At 36.1% G+C, this 24,869-nt stretch overlaps 1 protein-coding gene across 5 annotated transcripts in view; it reads right to left on the reverse strand.

The window, feature by feature from the left end:
• Positions 1-24,869, reverse strand: part of Palld (palladin, cytoskeletal associated protein) — a 375,372-nt gene that overhangs the window by 14,434 nt on the left and 336,069 nt on the right. For 3 of the 5 annotated variants that reach the window (XM_077792726.1, XM_026389722.2, XM_026389724.2), the window contains 7 exons: positions 22,321-22,456; positions 18,854-18,952; positions 18,072-18,122; positions 16,706-16,927; positions 12,034-12,183; positions 2,315-2,409; positions 232-364 (listed from right to left, as the gene is read on the reverse strand). In XM_077792726.1, coding sequence (XP_077648852.1) covers positions 232-364; positions 2,315-2,409; positions 12,034-12,183; positions 16,706-16,927; positions 18,072-18,122; positions 18,854-18,952; positions 22,321-22,456 — 886 coding nt within the window. The remainder of the gene's footprint in view (positions 1-231; positions 365-2,314; positions 2,410-12,033; positions 12,184-16,705; positions 16,928-18,071; positions 18,123-18,853; positions 18,953-22,320; positions 22,457-24,869) is intronic. The other 2 variants (XM_077792727.1, XM_026389723.2) reach the window with 1 other exon arrangement.

Consider the following 24,869-nt stretch of genomic DNA (forward strand, 5'->3'; position numbering starts at 1 on the left):
CTTTCTTGGATAGGGTATGTAGGGTTCAGAGTAAAGAAAATATTTAAGACAAATTTAAAAGTAAGGAAAATCATGATGCGAAACAGCATAAAGATGCTGAGTATATTTTGCTAGTTTTTCTTTTGATCTGGCATCATCTTCTATTTTACGTAACGTCCCAAAAAGAACTGTAGAGAAATGGCATTGAGGAGAGAAATGAGGCAGTAATTTTGCAGCATAACAAACACTTACTTTACAATCCATTCTGCAGAGCTTTCCTTCTTGAACAGTTAGATCTCCAGGAGCCTGTAAGAAGTGAGGTCTGAAGAATCGCTCCTGAATTGGTTCATTTTCATCTCCACTGTCTCTTGATCTAGAGCGAGGCCTTGAAACAAGATGCATCAGGATAGATAGTAGTTATTTCCAAGCTTTTTGTCCTCAGTTTTCTTATAATACAATGGGGGTAATCTTATTATTTCCTCATCTGTTACCCATTCCCAAGATTTATGCATCAAAAAGTCAGAAAAGCAAAGTCTTGTTTAATTTGGAAGTCTGATAAATTTAATAATCTGCTAACTGCAGACTAATATGAATCACAAAAGGGAAATGAAAAATGAGCATTTTTTCCTAAATATTTTTTAAAACTTTACATTAGCAGTAAGAGCAGCTTTTTCTATTATCAGATTTTTTTAATTGAATCTTTTTCAATAGAAATGACTATTAACTTCCCACCAATTATAATTTTGTAGGAAATTAAAAGCTCTTTTAAAAAATTTAATATATTATCAAAATTCCTTTTCATATTAATTAAGAAAACAAATCTTCTGCATTAATTATCTATGTACCTAAAGGGATCATTTTTACTTTTTAAAAACAAAGTTGTGGGCCAGGGTTGTGGCTCAGTGGTAGAGTGCTTGCCTAGCATGTGTGAGGCACTAGGTTCGATCCCTGGCACCACATAAAAAACAAAAAATAAAGGTACTGTGTCCATATACAACTAAAATTATATATATATATATATATAAAACAAGGTTGTGCAAATCTCTCACATTTTGCACACCTCTGTGTAGTATATTGCCAGAGGAATACAATTGTATTTCAGGAAAGACTTATGAAATGAGTAACATGTTGGATATAAATTTTGTCAGTAACCACTGGAAGATAAATTTAAAAACACTTCACTAGAAAAAAACAAAAAAATGAGTGGAACAAATAAAAGATTAGTATATTAGGCTGATAATCATTTTCTCCAAATACAGATCTGATAAAAATTCTTTGTAGGATCTATTGATATAAGGAAAAGCTTTGATGTATTAAAGACCATAGGAGCGGCAGAAGAGAAAAATGCAAGACAATGAACCTGAAACGATGTTGTGTTTATAGCCTGAGATACAGGTCTAAGATCTAACAGATTTTGCTGCACTAGTTTGGAATTAAATTTGCACATGCCCAGGTACTTGTCATCCAAATGCCATCCAGATGTTGATCAAAAGACTGTGGCTTCAGTCACATTCGGTGGTATAGACACATCTCTTGCTTGATGCTCACTCAGTTTTCCTGCCTTTCCTCTGTGAGTCTAACTATGTTTCTCTTTTTGTGGTGCATCTATGGCTTGTATCTTACCAGCAGGACTATTTCGGGATGTCCTGTCTGTAAAATATCTGGATAGAAACCTAGGTTAACAGGCTGATTGACTTACCATATTGTTTTAGGCCAAATACATTACAAGAAATAACATCCTTTCTCTCTCCCTGACTGCCAGCATTCTGTCAGTGTCCTTTCATAGACTCAGGGCTACTAGGAATGGAAAGCAGACTCAACTGTTAGCAGATATTTGAGCATCTATAATATGATGAATCTTACCTACACAATTCATCGTCTAATATGTTTCGAACTAAGCAATTTAAAAATGTACATTAACAACCTAGCTGATTTTAAGAAATCCAGTGGCAACAACTTATAATGATAAGTCTTCACAGATGTTGGTTAGAGAAGTTTGCTTTGGAACATTTGTGTTCCATTTACTAGTATTTTTGTGTTCATGTGCCATCTAAAGGTACCAAGTCTTGATTTCTTCATATATAAAACACGCCATACTTAATAGACAAACAATGGTATATCTGAATAGACTCAGCACATATTAGCAAATGTTTTTTTCCTTCCCCTTTTGGCACTGCAAAGGGGCATAATAATCAAGGATCATACACTTGAATTATGCATCCATGTTCTGTCTTCTGATTCCATTCCCTTTTGTTGTCATACTATGATTCCAGCAGTCCTAAATGTATAGTAATAAGTACACAGTAACACCTACAGGAAGGAACATCTGAAATACCTTCTGACATGAGGATGGCCTGAAGGAGAGCGGGGACTGCGACCTCTTTGGTTGACAGCCTGTACCATCAGCCGTCCAGTACAACTGACGCGGCCCTGTCACAGACATCAGGAAAAGAGGTTATTCGCTGTGCAAATTGTTAACCATTAAGCACTCTCATGTCTGGTGTTCCATTCTCATAACTCAGTGTTCCATTAGCAATAAAACCCACCCCTCTCAGAAAAGCACTTTCCCTGAGTTAAGCTCCTTAATAAAACTAAGAACTCAGGTGACAAGGTCCTTCTCTGAATGTTAAATGTGCTTTACTGGTTTATCCACAATGATACTTGAAATGCTACCTCTCAATGAACCGTAATCTGTTAAGGTTTCCCTAATACATGAAGTCAAATTGAAAAAATATAGCAGGATGTTATTTTCTTGTCATGATTCAGTTTTTGTAGGCAAATATCTACTGGTTGTGGCCAAATTCTGAAATCAAAACTAGATTTTAGTTTTCTGTCACATCTTTTTAGTAATATGTATATTAAATGTTAGTGGTATCCCCTCCCCAAACAGTTTGTTTGGGGGATGTCTACATAAGAAAATGATCATTATGTAAGATGTATACTCAGAGAATAACAAGGAAAATATATGAAATTACACCATGTCCTCAGGAAATGAGACTTAAAAACCAGAAATAGTTGATTATCTAAAGTATGTGAGTCACTTGATAAGGGCCTAGCTAATGAAAATTTATATTTTTAATTTGCCAATTGAAAATTTGGTAATTGTTGTTCTGTGGATAGACAAACATAATGGTTAAGGGACCTGATGACATGGATAAACCACTAGTAACTTTGGCTTTTTGTTTCAATTCTTCTCCCCACTTCCAGCCATTACTAGCACAATAGCATGATGCCTGATTTTTTTCCTCCACTTTCTTCTCCACTCTTCCAGAATAATGGCCAAATGTACTTCTGAATTCAGATGCTGGCCAAAGGTAAAAGCAAGAGAGGAAAAATGGGAAGCAGGTATATTATTGATGAATAGACTTTGTGAATTCTAGCTCAGGATTGATGAGCAGCCCTTATGTGTATTTACATTCAAAATAAAATTCTACCAGTGACTTCTAATTTTGTTGCAAGTTACCAATAAATGCAGGTAATAGAAGCAGGACTGTTCTGTGTGTTTTGAAGAGTTGTTTTCCAACAAAGTGGGCTAGGGTAGGAGAGGGTGGGTACTAGTATAGGGAACATGATATGATATATAAAAAATCTCACAGGATTTCTAATGGTGGTGGGCATTGTACCCAAGGGGTACTCTACCACTGAGCTAAGTCACCCCTTTTTAAAAAAAATTTTAAATTTTGAGACAGGGCTTCACTAAGTGAAGCTTGTGATCCTCCTGCCGCAGCTTCCGGAGTAGCTGTGTGTTCACCTATAGAAGAATTTAGTGAAGGGCAGAGATATGGGCAGTAGGGCTCTTCAGGTCTCCCAAAGCCTGGACTTCTTTAGGGCTCTAACCACTGGGAAAGGGGAACAACACATAGGGATGTTAATACAGATCAGAGGAATTCAGAATGGCCAAATAGAAAGAGGTGGTACCAGAGAAACAAATTTAATCTTATATCACTAGATATAGAAGATTATATATCTTCTATATCTAGCATTCATGCACAATATTTGCTGTTGGTCATGGTGAAAACACTGCCTTTCTGAGGAGAAAAAAGTATTACATTATGAAGGAAAATGATTTCTAAATTAGATTAATTGTATCTGAAGATTTTTTGGTCCCAAGCTCTTGGCAAACACTTGGGAGTCCCTAAACTAGCTTGAAATGTGAAAATTGATTTCACCCTATCTCATCAAATCCATACCTGCTATAGAAAATTTGGATGTGACTTGCTTTGAAGACCCTTATAATAAATTACCCAATTGATATATCCTACCAGATGCTTTATCAAATGAACACATAAAATCCATGATTCTGTTTTGAGGTTGAACACAAGGAAGCATATGTCTTGTTTCATACAATAGCTTCACACGCGCTGATACAGGATATGGCCTCCTTGTTATATGCTTTGCCATGTCAGTGATAGAATGATAAAATGATAATTTGGATCTATCTTCCTCCGTGGGACAAAACAGAGGATCCACAAAAGAAATTAATATTAACTAATCATTGACATGGTTAGAAAAACATGTAGGTTAAATTCAAACTTGAACCTTGAATTTAGGCAAGCAGAATGGGTTGCTTAAAAAAAATAATCCTCAACCGATGTGATTCTGCAATCTGTATTTGGGGTAAAAATGGGAGTTCATAACCCACTTGGATCTAATGTATGAAATATGGTATGTCAAGAGCTTTGTAATGTTTTGAACAACCAATAAAAGAAAGTTTTGATGAAGGTAAAAAAAAGAGAATTTTTGTGAATTACAGTAGATGGGGTAGAAAGAGAAGATGGGAGGGAAGGGGAGGGGAGGGGGGATAGTAGAGAATAGGAAAGGCAACAGAATACATCAGACACTAGTATGGCAATATGTAAAACAGTGGATGTGTAACCGATGTGATTCTGCAATCTGTATACGGGGTAAAAATGGGAGTTCATAACCCACTTGAATCAAATGTATGAAATATGATATGTCAAGAACTATGTAATGTTTTGAACAACCAATAATAAAAATTAAAAAAAAGAAGAAAAAAAGAGAAATACCTTGCAATGATGGGGAGTCATCCGTTAGAAAGTGGTATATGCATTAAAATAGAAACTTTTGTGTAATGACGTAACTTCAATAGGAACAATATGTAAGTCTGAAAAACAGAAGGTGCCAGCAGGACAGGTCCTTGTTGACATCATTGCTGAAGACTAACTGGAAGAGTCTGTGCTTCCCATGTGCAACCCTGAGCCCTGCAGGGTTAGAGGTTGTGTTCCTCCAGAAACATGTTTTACCAGCATGGTTCAAATGAAGTAAAAATTATGGATGCTGTATGGATTCTGTGGGTGGCAGGGATCCAGAAATCAGTAGTGAGAAGCAAGTCATTGCCTAGTAATGGATTCTAATGAGCAAGAAAGTTGATTGGGGGCAAAAATAATTTGTATTGGATAGTACAGAAGGGAGCTAAGGCATGCCAATTACAACCTTCACACCAAGCTGAGCAACAAAGTTTGTGGTTCATCCCACTCCCTCCCTTTTCTAAACATCCTCTTGAGAAGACAGGCTCATCAAAGGACTGACTGAAGCAGTCTCTGAACACATATGAAAAAAAAAAAACTACATGCCAAAGGGCTGGATGATGGTAACCATGGAGGTGTACCACTTGGAACCCCTATAAGGAAAAACTTCCCATCCAACTGACTGGATGTGGTCTCCTTCAGGAGTTGCTCGGGTGTATTTTAAAGTCTGGTTTATTAGGTAAAATGTCTATGAATTCAATTCAAACTTTAATATTTTAACAAATGCCTTCAGTCATGTAACCACCAATGCAATAAAGATATAGAACATTTTTGTCAACACACACACACACACACACACACACACACACAAAATAAAAAAGAGCATGAGCAGGCAAAAAAAAAATAATAATCCTCTAACCTGAATTTGAGTTTTGACTTTTTCTAAAACTGGGCAAATTACTGAGTTTTTTAAAAGCCTTTTTTCCTCTTTCTGTAAAGAAAAGGAATATATCTCACAAGGATGTTGTAAGTATTAAATGCTATAACCTAAGATGGTCTTATTATTAAATGGTACATGACATCATTATTAAATCCATCATAGCTGATGTTGTATTATCATGGTCTGAGATGACATTTTATATGCATGGACATGCATTGAGATGATTTTGGGGGGGCCCCACCTGAGCATGGATGATGCCCAAAAGTTTCCAAGTGAATGTACTTTATTGGAGGGATGCTCTTACCTTCTTTCCATTTTTTTTTAAAACTTGTTTTAACCAATGTCTCCCCTATCCCTTATCCCAGCATGAGCCTCAGACACCTTTGAATGGTATTCCTTAGCTCTGGAATCATATTTTCTGGGTTTGTAAGTCAATTCTGTTCCTTTAGGAACTGATAATCTAACATCTCTACATGCTAGATTTATTCAACTGTTAAAACAATATAGTTAATACCTGCATATTTGGTAATGATTATATGAGTTAAAATATACAAAGTGCTTCGTATTGCATTTTTACATACAGTAAATGCTTAAAATGTTAAAATACTGTAGTACTAAATGTGGACATATATTATAATATCAGATGAATATGAGGCATAGTAGAAGTGTTTTAACACAGTTTTTGCATATGTAAATTATTCTATTAGAATGTAATTTACTCTAAAGAGAAAACAAAATGTTTTTAGCAGGGGAGGCTGAATATGTGGCAAGTAGGCCAACCTTTAACTTCTGTGGTGCTTTCATGATGTCAAGCACAGTTGTATTCAGTGGGCCTGCTTATATGATGGCTGCATTATATGAGATGTAGGATGAAAGGTGCTCTACTCAGCTAATTGTTGACTAAGCTTAGGGCAAATCCTGCCTTCTCTTCCCCTTTCTAGAAAAACAGGGCATCCAGGTTGATACTGCTCTGGAGAAATTACACAGTTCTACACTGTTTTCTGGGTTCTTGCTGCTACCGCTTGTAACCGGACACACAAACTTTGTCATGGAATATTTCCTCCCAAATTTACGAAAACATTTTATGTTACCATTTGTGGTCTTTGTACTCCTACACTTTCTACAACTTTGACTTCTGAACATAAGGAGGAGGACATGGTCTTCAGGAAGCAGATTTTTAATTTGATTAGTGTACTGTTATTGGTTAAATATACTACTAACCAATACGTGATCAGGAGCATTTAAAAAGCATCCAAATTAAGAAGTTATATAATTTTGAAAATTTTATTTGAAAAAAAAATCTGGAATTCAGGGAAGCAGTCTTGAAGATGTCTGAACACCTTATTTAAGAGAATGCTCATATAGAATTAGTGTTAATGATTTTAATCATTAATATACCAATTAATCTTAGCAATCAAATTATGATTTTCAAATTAGAAGGCTCTGATGTACATTTTTGCTATGGTACTTTTAACATTTTAATTTTTTTCTGTTTTATTAATCTGTGAAGTAATAATGAAAGTGGATGTTTAGAGAGAAGATTGAAATGAGCCAGGAAACCTTACAATGCTAAAACAAAACAATCATTTTTAATATTTAATTCAGATTTGTGTCACTTTTCTATTCTGAACAAAGCCAAAGTTTAAAGCCATAGTACAAACAAGGAGTTTGAATTGTTAAAGTGATTTTGTATTAAACATCCAGCTTGTAAAGATTATTTGCACCATGCAAAGTCGGTTATTTATGTGATATGAAAATAACATTTATATTTCATAGTTTATGAATTTAACTTGTGGCACAGAGTCTTTATAAAGGCTTGCCACTTGTATACATAATGCAATTTGAGGGAACATCAAACTGCAAAGCAGCCATTCCAAAATCCAAGTGCAGTACAAAGTAACTTAGCAACACAACAAAACAAAGTAAAACATTTGTGTTTAGATTTAGTTGTGTCTTAAAGATAGGATTAGGGTCTAAAATAAACTGCTTCATGAGCCTCATTTTGGCATCGTGTTTAGTGTAACTGCACAATTGCTCATTATTTTGCTAAACCATGTGATTGCTCTGGTCTCTAATGAATTCCTCTGAGCTGCACACATTGCATATGATACAAAGTCACAGGGTAGGTGGAGAGCTGTGTGTTCCATCCCAAACAGAATTTGGATGCAGTCAACAATATCTAACATGTTTCTCATTCCCAAAAGATTAACCCAGGTGGAAAAATATCATATTCTATAAAATAATCTGCTGAACTTTAGTGTTTTCCTCTTTCCTTGGTTCTCTCCCTTCTCTTGGCTGCTTTCTGTAATTATTTTCCACTGCTCTGAAAAGCTCTGCCTTCTGTATTTCATTACTGAACTAATTTTTCCACTCCAGCCTTTTCCTCTTTCCCTCGGTTATTTCACATCATGTAGCCTACAATGTATTAGGAAAAAATAGATGTAATTGCCTGCCTTTCATATCCAAATATTTTTAAAATTTGAAAAAAAAATCAAGGTAACTGAAAATTCAAGGGCATCTGGGAAGTAGACAGTCAACTTCAGTTTTCTGTCAACTACACTTCATATCTTGAGAGATTCAGCTTTTACTTTTGAGTTTTTTCCAGTGGCTACTTAAGATATTCTTTTTTTAAAAAATCATATTTTAATTCACAAATGACAAGAATAATAAAATCCTTCAGTGTATAATAACAGATGTTATAAGGATAAAATTATGAGAGTTAAACAGGTCTATATTGGCATTCCTACAGCCACAAATGATAATTTATGCCAAGGGTTAGTTAGAAAAATGGGCTGCCACTCATCTTGGTCTAAATACCACTTTGTTGTTTTAATAAGTAGTAACATTCATTCCAGTATCTAGAAGATGACTCACAAGATAGACATCTGGCATATTTGGGTATTCCTGCCTCTGAAGACCCCAGGAGAAAAAAGGAGTTTTACTCTTGGAATTAAAATCAACCAGACAACATGATTAGAGACTCGAAATAACAACTACTGCCAAGTAGCATAACTACCAGAATTCTCTTACAGTGATTTCAATGGGATACACACAACTACATGTTCTGGCCGAGGCCTAAATGTCCACTTTTAGGATTTCCTTAGGTTCTTTTCATGAGTTTTCCCTCCTTTGTCTGTCTCTGGTGATTTAGATAGAAAAGGAGACTGACGGCCTCATCTCTTGATTATGACACGGAGTGTATTTAAAGACCTTTGGAATTCTAGGCATTAGGGACAGGGGCTGACTGCTATGGCCCCTGGGTGTCTTTTGCCTCTCAGGTAGACCCCAAACACTCATATCACCTTTTGCTTAAATCACAGATGGGGCGGGAGGGCTATTCTGTCAGGAGGGCTGGGCTTTTGGCTATCTGATGGAGAGTGGTCCACTTCTCCTATCGTTGCCTTCTCTCCAAAGGGTGGAGGGCGAGACCTGAGGGGGTTGACTGTGGGGCTTAGCCTGGGATTTGGTAAAGCAGAATTACGGGGGCCTCATGTGAGGCCAGTGGCTCCTCTCTAGGGGGTGTTCTCTTGGCCCTCGAGGGGGCGCAGGGAGCAGAGCAGCTTCCCAGTTCCCTGTGTGGCCGGTGTCAGCTGTGCCTGGGTGGGGCCCATTCTCTAGTTCAGTTTCCTCCACCCAAGCCCACAGCTGTGGCAGTTGTGGCACAGCCACATCTGCTGCCTAAGTCCCTTCCCATGGGAGTGATAAAAGGGAAAAGCCAGGAGGTCAGAAGACCACACACCAGCAGCATGTTGGGTGGAAATTCCATCCCAATGGACTGCTTACTCTAAAAGAACTGTGGAGTAGAATACCTAGAAACAACTGATCTCTTCCATCCGGGTTCCACAGGCTTCTGCCAAGTCTTAGGATTGCTATTTTTAAGATGGGAATTAGTGTTTGTGAATTAGAATAATTCACAAACATAATATTGAAAGCATATTATGTTCCAGGTAAGCTGAGTGCTTTTTACATGTACTATATGGGTCCATATTGTTATTCTGATATTTTAGAAGTGGAAACAGGCATAAAGAGGTGAAGTGACTTGATAAAGTCACATAGGTAATAAGTGACAGAGTTAGAACTCTCTGATCTGCTGATGCCAGAGCTCACGCTCTTCACCCCTATACTCTGCTCTCCACATCATTTCTTTTATTTCCTTCCCTTTCACCTTTTCCCTTGTTTATAAAGGGGATCTTTTTGGAGGGTCTGGGGCTCTTACACAGGGCTTTGGGTAAAATTACCTTCATTTTTTAAGATTGGTTTTTATTTTAATTAAGACATAATTGAACATATTTATGAGTACAATGTAATGTTATGATATAGGTGTGCAATGTAGAATGGTACAAGGGGGATCTTCAGTAGCTCTCAATAGTGACTCTATCATGTTTGTCGAGAGTGTAAACGATCAGACACTATTGACTCTTGAGGCTGGCCTGTTGTCTTAAACTCTGCATGCTGCCATTGGCCGTGAGCACTGCACCTTTCCTGGATTAGAACTTTTCCATATGTACAAATACATTAGTATAATTTGAAGAAGAGCAGAAGCAGACCCACAATTGCAGTTTTACATTTATGTTCTTTTGTTCTATAAAATGGCTTACTCCAATAACAATTTAAAATATGCTAGGAAAAATGCCTTGAAATTAAAAGCAGGAACCCAGTTCTACCAAGTACTTAAGAAACACACATAATTCTATCCCCAGAATAAATCCCAGTCATTCTAGAGAATAAGAATAATAAAGAATCCAATGAAGAATTCTGGATTTTGTTGAGTTCTCTACCATTTTTCTTTTAAACAGGCAGAAAACTGAAGGATGAAGTCTGTTGATAGTCAAGGAAACACATAGAAAATATAATAAGACAAAAAAGCAACCTCTGCTTTTTTGCTCTCTCTTACAATTATGCAATGAACATACTCATTGAAGTGCAGCTTCTTAATAGAGACTATGCTTTTGACTTTTTCAGGATGATGGTCATGTATTTATGGACAAAATTAGAACCTCAAAAAAGTGCATTAATGTAGGTGACAGTGAAGAGTCTGCTGTGCTGTCAAACCTGATTAGTTGGATAATTTGAGTATCATTCTAATCTTAATATTATTACAGAAAATGTCTTTATATGACAATGGAATATTGGAATAGGATACCTTGTACAAATGTCTAAAAGCCTGTAAGCCTTGTTAAAATCCTACATTTCTAATCTTTGAAAGATATATCAAAATATGGAACAACATAAATAAATCAGAGACTTTAAAAAGAACTTCTGAACAATCATCATTAGTTATACATAAAATTGTTAATTTTAGCTTCCTTTAAGAAAAAAAGCCTATGACTTACACAACTTCAGTGAATTCAGTAAAATTACCCTGTTACACATTGAGCTCTTAAGGTACAAAATCACTCACTCAATTTTGTGTCCCCTGTAGTTGGCATAATGCATAAAGTATATAAGATGCTCAAGAAAAAATTTGTGGGCTTGAATTGGAAACATGATGATATCCAGCAACCCTTCATTAAATTCTAAGAAGGCAATTTTTTTGGCCCTAAATCTAAGGGCAAACACAAGACAAAAAAATTTGATACAAATATGCTATATATAGGCATTCAGAGATTCCAATGCCTGATGAGGACAACACTCTATTACTTTAATCCTGGGCCAAGAAGTTCATTGATGTTTGTGTGTACTTCTTTAAATTTTTTTTTTTTTTTGCATTCTGTTACTAAAATTTGTACACACTACTCTATATCCTTTCTTCCTCCTTTATTTTCTTTATAGAACTTAATCCTACTAGAAATCATATTAGATTATTTTCTACTGCAGGACTATCCTGTCCACCATTATGACCCCATAGCCTCCATAAGAGGTGTATACACAGGAAGCCTTAATATTTATGGAAGGAATGCATATCTGCACCAGAATCATTACTAGAGAAGAACACCTGATGGAATAAATAAATATGGAACAAGGAAATTTTCTGGCCTCTGAAACCAAGATGGCTATTGGATTTGGAAAAACAGTTTCATAAGTCAAAGAAGTACAACTTCATCTTTCAATCAAACAGTTCCTCTGTCCAATCAAATGCCTGTAAGTGCTGTTAAGCAAAGAGCCCAAACCTACACCCCTTTTTACCTGAGGGTTGGCAGCCATAATTGTAAAATTTCCATCATCGTCTAAGGTGGAGGCTGAGGTGTGGAGAGAGCAGGTCCCATCAAGATCTCTTTGAATGGTGTAGTGATCACTCTTTGGAGAGATCTGTTTCCCATCTTTAAACCAATAGATCTGTTCAAGTAAACAAAGATGAAGAATGTGCTCTTACTGTGTTTAGAGGACTGATAACAGTGTGATCTAAAGGACTGATCTGATTTTTCATGTTAAATGTTAAACAAATACCTGAACAGGAAAAAAGCAAGTAGCAAACTATTTTAGTTTTTTTTTTTTTTAATTATATACCTCTTTTTGCCTCTTGGTGCTTCATGCATGCTAGACAAACACTGTACTACTGAGTTATACCCCAGGTTCTAGTCCTCCTTTCTTTAAAGATATATTTTCTTTTTGTTGTTAAAAATGATATTTACATTAATTTATTTGCACAAAGGGATATATAGAGAACTTTGGCACTGATTATTTCTTTGAAATGACATTATAGGCATTTTTTTGCTTTTTTTTTCAAGTGTAAAATGTATTTTACATTTACATATTTCTTTTTTTTCATAAGTAAAATGTATTACTTGTAAGTCAAAGGTAAAATAGCTTGTTCTGAAGGACAGTCACAGACCCCACACTCCAATCATGCCACTGAGTTGTGTTAAATGAGTAAAAGAGTGGCAGGAAAGCAGATTAGAGGGAAGGGAAGGGGGGGGGGAGGAAGTACTGGGGACCGAAATACAGCAAATTATATTCCATGCTTTTATAATTGTGTCAAAATGAATTCTGATGTTATGTATAATTAATATAAACCCATAAAAAATGGGGAAAAAAGAATGCAGGTAGGGAGGCAGCAGTTCAGCATTGGAGATGGTGAGAACTCTTATTGCTTTATTCTGGGCCAAGAAGAATATGATCAAAAGTTGAACACTTGTCAACTCTCCCAAAGGTATTAAAGAAACACAGTATCACTGAAAAGTACAATAATTTTTCAGTTATATATCTTGGTTTGATAGGAAATTACTTGTGAAAAAAAGTTTTAAAAATTTCAAGTAGCTCAACTGTATCTTCTATAGACAACCCCCCTTTCCTCATCTTTGAATAAAAGTGGTCCAAAATTGTCTGATAATTTGTTATTTTTAATTTAGGTTATGAACTGCCCAGTTGCAAGATCATAATGAATGATAGTAAAGCAGCCCTAACATGACTGAGATGTCAGCCCACCCCAGACTTCACGTTATAATAATGTCATCATATCATAATACATTGTAAAAATAATCTAATAAAATAGATCCCCCCCCTTATTAAACTGCAGTAAATCCTTTTTTTTTTGTCCTTTGCAACCAAAAGCATTCCTAATTGATTCCCAACAGAAGAAAACCTACTTTAGACTATTTAGTTTTAAAAATAAACAACTTCCTTATTGTAAATCAAATGTAAATTGAGAAAATAAACTGCCATACAAACTCAACTCTGGCAAACTATTTGAATCTGAAAAATCTTTTTGAAATTTCTATTTTTAACAGAGGAAAAGTATATATATATAAAACTAAATAAATGCTTGAATTATTAGAATCTGTTACAGGTTTTCTAACCCCTATTTTTTAGTTCCAAATTTCCAGAAATTATCTTACTTATTAATCTCCAGAACTAAAATCTGACTAATAACTTTCAGTTCTAAAAATTAAATTATGTAAAGAATCATCTTTCCTAATTATCATACAATTTTAGTGGTTGGATTACTTATTGTGAAGTAAAGAAGTGTAATTAGTACACTCTTTCTTCCTTTTGCATTCTTGTCACAAGGCCAGTTCTTTTGAGTTCTTTCCTTTAATCATTTTCACCTCCATTACAATTGTAATACAACTTTCAAATGAAATCAATAAATAGTTCCAAACCTTTGCCGAGATTGCTAATGGAAGAGGTAGAGAGTACAAGGAAGGAAGAGATACTTTTTTTGTAAAAACATAAGCCAAAACAAAGGAATCTTTACACACAATGAGTATTCCATATATTAACAGCCCTAATATGATTTATATAGTATGGCAGAGATAGTACTTTAATAATCCAGGGAGGAGAAGAAGAGGAATGAGGAAAGGAGGGAGGAAGGGAAGGGTAACAGGGGGAGAAGGAAGTATAAAAGAAGAAAATTTGACAATAAAAGTTCTAAACAAGCGTCTTTGAAGATCTGTAACATTTAAATTTGCACTAGTATAAAAACTGTTATGTTAAAAACAAAGTTCACTGTTTCAAGTGAGTAAAGTTTTCTATAAGAATAGGAATCCATGGGGCTGGGGCTCAGCGGTAGATCGCTCGCCTACCACATGCCAGGTGCTGGGTTCAATCCTCAGCACCACGTAAAAATAAATAAATAAAATAAAGGTATTGTTTCCAACTACAACTAAACAAATATTTTAAAAAATAATAGGAATCAATGATTTTAAAACTTGATTAATGTCCTTGGGTAAGGTTTGAAAATAATGTGGGATCTTTTAAGTTCAAGATATAACGTCTTAGTGGATTTCCTTCAAAAGCTGAAAATTTACTTTCAATACATGCATTTGATATCATGCTGTGAATACACAGCTATTACCCAAATTATGACAAGAATGTGGCAAAGAAATTTCCTGTAACAATAGAGTTTATTTTAAAAGTTCCATTTTATTAGAGAGTAGATATGGGTTTGAAAATTTGAGGCCATTTTCTTTGATCTATTTTTCTTGGCTTTGTTAGAATTCAGTTTTAAGGAAAGATAGTGATGGTAAAATTAAGTTGAATGTGAGAACAAAAAATGCACAAAGCTGCAGAGAATTAACACCTACCAGTATCAGGTGTTGCGTCACTTGCCCTTTTTCCATTTTGTTGATTCTCATTTCAGCTCTTGTACTCTGCTGTTAACCTTTTTTTTTATATATTTATTTTTTAATTGTAGTTGGACACAATATCTTTATTTTATTTATTTTTATGTGGTGCTCAGGATTGAACCCAGGACCGTGCATATGCTAGGTGAGTGCTCTACTGTTGAGCCACAACCTCAGCCCCCACTTTTAAACTTTTAATACCAGAGAGTAAATTTCTCATTTCTATATACTTGACAAATTTGCATTTTTGATATTGTCCTGTTTTCTCATTGGAGTTTCTATTCCTTTTTAAATTATTTTAGTCATTTTAAATTCAGGTTTTTATTAGAGCTCCTTAAAAGGGTTTAATATGTACAATTCTTAGGCTTCTAGTTTTTTCCTTGTGTCGTTGACTCTCATGGTTGTTGATTTCCTCATATGGTTGTAAGTCTTGACCGTGAAGCTGTTTAGTAGCACTTCCTCCCTTCTATCCTGCAAAAGTCTGATGGCTTAAGCTGTGAAAAGTGTCCTATGGAGAAACAGTCTGCATGCTTATGAAAGAAAACTAAGTTAATCATCCAGAACTAACTTTCATATCTATATACTGCCTTTGATGGGGTTTCAGTTTCTCACCTTTTCTATTCTTTTTGCTTAAGTTAGCAAAGAGTATGCTCCTGTTTATTGCTTTGCTGGGCTAGTGAACAGTTATTCTAGACCTCCTTTTATTGGCAGAACAGCTCCTTAACCAGCATTTCCTTGTGTTGTAGGGAGAGGCCTCCCACCCAGGTCAGCCTAATCCTGCATTATCAGAAGTTTTGATCATCCTTTCTAAAGAGTACTCCTCACCCCACCTCCATTTGTAAACATAGGAGTCCTTGGTTTTATCGATTAGAGATTTGAAGTTTTTATCACCCGTGGTGAACACTACTTCTCTGTATAGTGTACCTCCGTGGGTTCATGTCTAAGTCTGGCTGTTTACCAGCTCTTTGACCTTGGGAAAGTTAATCTCATAGAGTCCTCTTTAGTCATTTGCAATTTGAGAGTAATAATGAGGAGAAAATGATGTAGGTGTATGAATAGCTCCTTGTTAATTATTCAGTTGTTCTCATTAGCCACTCCTATCCTATTCTGTCCTGTTCTGTCCTGTCCTATCCCAGATTTACTCTTCAAACCTCCAACTCCATTCCCCCATCCTCCACTCTTTGGTTTCTAATGTGTCCTGAAGATGATTCTCAACTTAGAGTACTTAAAACATCTCATATTGAGAAAGCTAGTCTGTGTCTCTTCTTCCTATCATGTCTGCTATATTTTAGAAGCCAAACTCTTCCTCAGAAAATGTGACTCCTGTAATTTGGTTATGTCCCAGGAATTCATTACTGGAAACTTGGTCTCAGTGCAGTGGAGTTGAAAGATGAGACCTTTGTCAGGGGTGATTGGGTTATGAAGGCACTGCCCTCATTAATGGATTAATCCATTCATGGATTTTAATGGTTAATGGGTCATTTTAGGACTATTTTTGTTATAAAAGCAATCTCTTTCTAGCACACTAACTCTATCTTGCCATCTGATATCCTTTTGCTTTTTGCAATGAATTGAAAGAGGATGAAGTCCTTGCTATCACCATGTTTTAGCTCTCCTAGTCTCCAGAACCACCAGCCAAAATGGTAAAGTTCTATGGTAAAAATAGACTAGGTTTTACTAGGTTTTGACTAATTTGAGTAGGTTTTTTTCTTCTTTACACATTACTCAGTCCTTAGGCATTTTGTTATTGTAGCGTGAACTGAGACAACTCTTAAGAAGTCATATTTTTAGCTTACCTTAGGCTTTGGATTTCCAGCCACTCTACATGTGAAAGTCACAGGCATTCCCTCAAAGATCTTATAATGTTTCAGCTTCATCTCGAAGAATGGTGCCATTCCATTTTCCACAGGTACATCCCCATACTGAATGTCATCACCTGATTCATCCACAGGAGACCTTTCTAGCCTGTACTCTATTTCACTTATGAGTCTCTGTTCACAGCTGGAGACTTTGTATTCCTGTGTCAAACAAAGAAAGTTCAAGTTAGCAACCTCAAGCTGTCACAGAACAATGTGTCTCATGAGTCTTATCACCCTCTCCAATAAGGCACTAAGATGACAGAGGTATTTTTACCAAAGAGCTTAAAAACATAATCTGAACCCAATTCAATTCCATAGAAAACAAAACCCATTTGGAAGTGAAAATTTGTGATATTTAAAATTGTCTTCAAGTCCTATCATTGAGAAAAACAAAACAAAACAAAACAAAAAACAGGGATGAAGTGGAGAAGAAAAGAAAAAACTGAAGGCTCTGTATTCCCTATCTGTTCATAAAAATAACACATAAAGGAACACTGATCTCCTTCTGTAGGGTAAATGCTGCTGCAGGGTGGTGTACCTCTCCAGAAGGCTCAGAGTACATGTGAAAGCAGCTGCAGTGTGCACAGAATTTTATCAAATGAATAATGGAAGAAATAGCACCATGTTTTTTTTTTACCCATAACAACCCCATCTCATAGGGGGCCCCCCTTAGCTCTACAGCTATTAGGAACTCATCTCTTTAACAGAAAAACAGGGCTAACACTCCAGTCAAAATTTTGGTTAAAAACACAAAGCAAAACCAAGAACCCCAATATCCCGTGGTGTTTAAGGTGGATCCTACAGTTCTTGCCTGTAAAGTACAATGCAGACAAGGCAGCCCATTATAAATATTCCCTATTTCATATTAAATAGGGAGTAATTGTAACTAGGTTTTCTCTTAAAGAAGTTCTGCCATCTTTAGAAAATAGTTTGCTGGTTTGAGGGAAGAAATATAGTATTGTGAATAACACTGTGAGCAATACACCACATGCTGTTTTGTCTAATTACTCTGGAATTAATCACTTTCCGAATAAGTAACCCCCCAAAGGTGTATAACAAGTGGAAATGTTTTCATGATTCAAAGTTTAGAGCTTCCACTAATGTTAGGATTAAATTTGTTGGTAAATAAATGTCAAGAAAAATCATGCTGTAGTTATTCTGTTTATCTGATATTAAATGGAAATTGATTTGAATCATAGCACTTATAGTTAACACATGAAAGTAAAGACAGACACACAGGTTAAAAATGAAGAAAATAGTCACAGTGAAAGATTGCAAAGAGAAGAAAGGAGAAAAGCTTAACCTTTTGACCATCCACAGAACTCCCTACAGAGGCATGAGGAGACCCAACATCCTGTAATGGTAGAAAAAACAAGATGACAGAAATAGTAAGATGTAGCAGGATTTCTAGTTTTCTTTAAATGGAACTTTCAGGGTGGCAATACTTAACATAGAGAAACCAAAGGCACGTTTTTTAATAGGAGAGTGTACTTGACACTTTAAATTGTTTTATAAATTGTTGAAACTATATCTGGAAACTCTGTGGAGAGGCAATAGAGATTATACAGCTGCTTACAACAGCTCCATGAATTTTCTTTCTTTCTTTCTTTTGGAGATAGCAGGGGAATAAAAATAGAATTTTTAGGTCTTTTGCTGGTTTATGCTTTAAATGCAAATGAAGATAAAGGCGGTCTTTTCTGAACATTGGTATTTGGCTAGATATTAAGAGTATAATGGGAAATACTAGCTTATTTCAAACAGTGCCAGTGAAAAGGTGTTTCTCCATACCAAACTATTTTGGATTAGAGCAAAAGACCGAAAAATCAGGATACTAAAAGGGAAAATAAAGAGATAAATAAGAAGATAAAAAGAACAAGAATTACCAATGGAAATAGTTCTAATCACTTAACACAGTGTCTGGCACACAGTATTTGTTCAATCCATATTATTGTGAGGTTGCTTGATGACATAGATACTGCTTGTCTGTGGCTTGTCCTCTATTTTTCACAACGTGAATCCCAAGAATAGTGTCAGAAGGGATGGAATAATTGTCATCTATCCAGGAAGTCTAGAGCAACACAGTACCTGATTAGTCATTTCTTCTTCTGGCTCCTGAATATTAAAGACAGTCGCACTCTCGGCACCTAGTAGTCGACGGGCCATTCTTTCTTCATAAGTTAATCTCTAAATAAAGCAAGTCACAAAAAAATTTATGATTAGAAAAAACTCAACAATTATATACTGCCTTATGAAGAAGAGTTAAAAAATAAAATGAGTTTTGACATTTTCTGTAACTATTCTCTCTCCAGCTCCAGACAGCTGCATGTCAAAGGGGTCTGTTTCTTGTGCTTCAGTTCTGCCCTTCACCTCCTCTTATAGTTCTCCTGGCCTAACCTACTGTTGGGAGATGAGACAACTAATCTTGGATGCCACCAATTGATACAGTGTAGATTTAAAGTAAATGGTAAGCTGCAAGGCAGAGACCATAGAGAAGATGTGTTATTCTCATCCTTCCTGAAAAACAGAGAGAAAAGAAAAGAAGATCTTCAAACAGCAAATTTTAAAGGCAATACTATTTTCAGAGTCATTCACAGGCTCTAGGACAACCAAGTAAGCTCCAAGACCAACTGACATGGAAAACGGAAAGCCACCCAAAAGGAGAACAAACTCATCAGTAAGAAGATAGAACAGGTATCACTGACAGAAGTAATTCTGCACACAGTACATACTCAATAAATATTAGCAAATGAAAGTTTTCAACCAGCTGACAGTGGTAGTCCTTCTGCTTTGGGGGCAGGTCTCCCTGCTAGGAGCACTGTCTAGGCTGCTGTGTAGTGTATGTGATTAGGGGCCAATACGATAATCCACAAAGGACGACTGAATGTGGTTAGATTAGCAAGAGGACCATTAAAGCTTTTTGCCAAAACTAACATCCATAATTCATGACTACTCAGAAGCAAACTGCCTGCCCATCAGGAAGAAAATGGTAGTGTTTTTGCACCTAGCAATCAGTACTTTGGAGTCTGCCAAAACCATTTGCTAGGCCCTTCTTATAAGAGATGCCAACATTTTTGTTCTGTCAGTGGGATGATTGATTTTTTTTTTCTCTCTTTTCTTTCTAGCTGGGGACAGAGCCCAGGGCCACAGACATGCCAGGCAAGCACTGTACCCCTAAGCTACACTCTCAGCCCTGGCTGGGGTGATTCTTGTGCTTCAGTTGATTCTGAAATGCCTTAGAATTATGGATGTGGGAGGAAACTTCAGAGTTCACCTGCCCCATAAGGGACATTTTGCAAACGGGGGGTTTTATTAGAAACACAGAATAAGGCAGAATCTTAAAAAAAAAAGTTATTTCAGACAAACTTCTGCATGTAGATGAAAATTCTGTTGAAAGTTCTCTAATTAGGAAAATATGTTGGGAAAATTTACAATTCCAGTAATTGCTGGTTCTAGTCCTAGCTGAAACTGGGAAGTGAAAGAGATCAAGTGCCAAGCAGCCCTAAAGGTCAGAGTATTTCATTTAGTAAAGAAAGGGCAGGGGACAAAAAGAGGTAGAGGTACATGTTTGAGTGGCACATGAAGTGATTCAGCCCAGTACATTATTATGTAAATTAATTCTCTCAAAACGATTTTAAAAAATCAGTGAATTCAGTTTTCAAACAGTTTGAAGTACTTGCTGTCTTAAAGCCTTCCTGTGTTCTCATGGAGAACTGTATCAGCATCGGTGGGGGATTGGAGTGATCTCCACCTTGTTTCTCAGAGGCAGAAGTATCAATTTGATATCTGTTCCAATACCAGAATGCACCTGCTACCACTGGAAGCCAAATTTACTTCAAAGTTTTGTTTTTAAATCACTATGTCATTTGGAAACACAAGCCCATGTTTACAAAAGCCAAAAATAAGTAACAGAATATCTAACATTAGGAAAAATGGTTCAAGAATTCCATTTTCTTAAAAGGGAAACCTTACTTTTCTTGTTCTTTTAGGCTCTCAAATGTGGATGTCTATGGAACTCATTTTGAATGCCATTCGCTGCTAAACAGATAAATATATGCTTATACATAAAAGTGATACATAAAAATATGTAACAGATAAGTAAAAATATAGGTATGCATAACATGATTAAATAGTAGCTTACAGAAGTCTTATTTTGAACTAAGAAATCTAAGTCTATAAAGAATATTTAAATAATCTAAAAGAAGAAGTGGAGGGGGGGAGCTGGAGAGATGCCTTTACCTGGCTTGAAAAAGTTCCCATACATATTTTTTTAAAAATCTTTCAAAGACTACTTGACAGAGCCAGGGAATGCTTCCAGAGCATGTAATCACTTATTTTAGGGAGAAAATATTTTCTTTTGGTGAAGATCTTCTATACCCAATGAAATGAGTAACTAACAAAAAACTTACTAGAATTTTAATCTTCCTTAATCAGATTAAGATGCTCCAATAATTAAAGTCAGCATTCAACCCTCCTCCTCTATTGGCCACATCTCCCACGGTCTATTTTTACATTTTTATCTATCAATGCTTAAGAATTAAAATTTTCAGAAAAGTTAATTCCCATAGAGAGCTTTCCACTCTGAAAAATGTGTCTGGGAGGGAGATTTTTCTATGAAGAAGCCCATTTCTTCTATCCAACAGCCAAGCAAATTTGCTGGTAATGTTCCAGAAAAAAGCTACAAAAGACCCCTCTGCTCTGCCTGGGGAATCTCAGTTGCTAGATTGACTTTACCCATCCACTGACGATGATATTTTGATGTGATAATGTGAAAACCAAATGAAACTTGATAAGAAAAAATTCAAGTCCAGTGGACGAAAGACAGCATGTTTTTCACCAGATTTATATATGCACTCTACAATTCTGTAGCCTTGAAATATAACATTCCCCCTCAAGTCTAGCTGTCTTGCTCTGACAAATTAGCACGAGACTGTGGAACATAATTCTCTGTTCAGATTTCTGAGTCAACTAATATCCATCCAGTCATCAGCTGGTAGTACAGGACTGAACTTCACCAATGATTTCTCTAGCTAAGGTATTTTTTGGGTAGAAGCAGTACATGCCACAGAACCAACTTCTCCTCTGGTACTTTTATTATAATCCACTGCTTCTGGGTGCAAACTGTTCCAAGGGCACATCTTCTCCCTCCCTCCCTAGGACCTACCCAGCCACAAACAGAATCTCCATATATCTTTTTTTTCAAATTAAAAAAAAAATTTTTTAGTTGTCAATGGATCTTTATTTTATTCATTTATATGTGGTGCTGAGAATAGATTCCAGTGCCTCGCACATGGTAGGCAAGCACTCTACCACTGAGCCACAACCCCCATTCCCACATTTCTTTATCATCATTACTCATTTGTTGTAGTCCCAACACTAACATCTGCCCTTCCTTCTTCCTTTCTCTCTAACTCATTAAGAGAAATATTGAGATTCAAGGTTGATGAAAAAATCTTAACACAAATCTTAACACAAATCTTAAGATCTAAGCCTCAGGGAAGAGAGATTTGATGTGGATAGCTAATCTTCCAAGTCCAGCCTAATCTGTCAAGTACCGGCTGGCCATTGTTCAGGATGTCCTCCTTGAAGCGAAGTTTTCGTTCCAGATCTTGAATGACGGCATCCTTTGTGCCTTGAATCTCCTCATCAGAGGCTATTCTAGCAGTTCTACTGGCCTTCTTTGGAAATCCCCTATAGAACAAAAGCACAAGGTCATAATGTCAGTTGTAAGGCATCTAAATCCAAGTTAGAATTCAAGTCCAACAAACAGACAGAACAACGTATCAACATGTCATTCCCACATTTTTTTTTTTAAACGCTGCATCTATTTCAACTATTGTGGAAAGAACCTTGAATGTGAAAGCTGGTTTTAGAAATTCAGGAAACACTAATTGGAACCAGTTTTCAGAGAAGGTTCAAATACCTTGAGGGAGTGTGTCTCGGTGGTTAGGTCAATACTGAGAATAGGAAAGGCCTGTATTTTAGTCCCAGGGAAGCAGAAATGTAAAGTGAAATATTGATGTGATTTATAATAAGGCCTAGGTTTAAAATCTGACTCTACCTTGTTTATATTAGGTTTGTGATCTTGGGTAAGTTTCTTAAAACCTCTTGCAAAACATAAAAATATATACCACATAGGAATTTTGAGAAGATTTGAAAGAGGACATATTTCTTTCATACTTTGATTCAATTTTCTAGTCCTTTCATAATTCACTTCTCTAACCCATTCTAAGCAAATACATGTTGAATATCCCTTATCCGAAATGCTTGGGGTCAAAGTGTTCTGGATTTTGGAATATCTGCGTGTACATAATGAGATCTTGGGGATGGGACCCATTTCTAACCCTGAAAGTCATTTGTGTGTTCTACATACCTATACACATAACTGAGAGGTAGTTTTATATAATTTTTTTTACTGTGCCTACTTTTTGACTGTGACCCATCACATGAAATCAGGGGTAGAATTTTCCACTTCTGGCATTATGTTGCTGCTCAAAATGTTTTGGATTTTGGAGCATTTCAGATATTTGATTTTTAAATTAGGGATGTTCAACCTGTATTAAGTTTGTTAACTTTCTTTCTGTCCCTTATATGTAGGAAATATCCTAATTAATAGAACCTAAATTTTCCATGTCCATCCTTTTCAGTTATTTGCCCTTAAAGTTCAAATGAGAGCACACCAGAGTTAGACATTAAAAAAAAAATACTAAAGATATTAGATACTGTGACATTTTGTGTTTGTAATGTCAAAGAGATGGTTGGTTCAACTTCAAATTGAATCCTTTTCATTGGAGATTGAGAAGGATACCATTTATTTAGCGGACTAGGCTACGAACCTGAGTCATGTTAGTAACAGTCATAGGAATTTGTAATCTCAATTTTCACTACTATGTGGCCCTTTAACAGAAACATGCATAGTTTGTTAGCTTCCCTGTACCTGGAGCCTCCCTCCCTCCCAGTTTAATGTCTCTTGGAAAGTCTCCCTAAGTCTATCCAATTAGTCATGCAGGTACCATGTTTATTTTCCTTATGGTGTCTCTCACACTAACATTATGTGTCCTTAAATGGTTTCTCTCACCATGGCTCTTTTGTTTATCACAGTACTTGTTAACAGACATGCAGATGTTTCTGCAGTGAGTGGATGTCCTGTCTCTCTTTACTTATGACCTCTCTTTCCCTCTTCAGTCAAGGAAACTTGTGCCAGAGCCATGTAACATCAGATCTCATGTAAAAAGTCAGACTTGGGACAAGTAACTACTACAAAAATGGAAGTAAAGTTCTGCACTGCTTTTGACTACAGACTTACATGTGAGACATAGAAGAGCTAGGTTTTAAAGTCACCGGAAAGATAAAATTGAAGATAGCTCATTCTCTGTTATATCAGGTATTATTGGGCACACACAGTTTTCCATTATTACTCAAAGCCTGAACAAGGTAACTTAGTTGCACAACTATGTGATGATGAGCAGCCTTTGATGACAGACAGCATCACTGTTTCTGCAGGCGGCTACACTGAGAGCTGTGTTCTCAGCATTGATGAGAATGAAAGGAGTAGGAAGGTGAATGTCAAGGGGAGAATAGGTCATTTAAACAGGAAAAGCAAAAGACTACTACAATTGCCTTGGACTAGTAAAATGATACCTACAATTGTCTGGTTGCTTAGAAAACACTTTTCACTATACTGGACTCCTCTATGGGGACTTAGAACCACTGCTCTGAAACATTTTATAGAGAAGCAAATTTGGGTTGGATCTCTGCCACCCAATAATTCTATCATTTCAGAGAGTACAATTTAGTTTACTCTTTGACCTCCATAAAACCCCAAATCATTCTATATTTCTTTTAACAAATCCATTTCCTAAACAACAAGATTGCCAACAGTAGAAGGATGTGTAACTTAATTCTTCTTTTCCCTCTATTTTAAGGACATTTTCCTTTACTGACAGAATTTGAAGTACTCATATTTCTTTGGTTCTGAATAGTCCAATAGTCCAATAGTCCAATAGTCATTCCATTACAATAGTCATTATAATGGCCAACAGATACCACTATAAAGCTTGGGGAAAGAGGTAGAGAATACAGCATCTAGCAAGGTACAGTGCTA

This window comes from Urocitellus parryii, chromosome 14 (assembly GCF_045843805.1).
Source record: "Urocitellus parryii isolate mUroPar1 chromosome 14, mUroPar1.hap1, whole genome shotgun sequence".
NCBI classification, from domain to species: domain Eukaryota; kingdom Metazoa; phylum Chordata; class Mammalia; order Rodentia; family Sciuridae; genus Urocitellus; species Urocitellus parryii.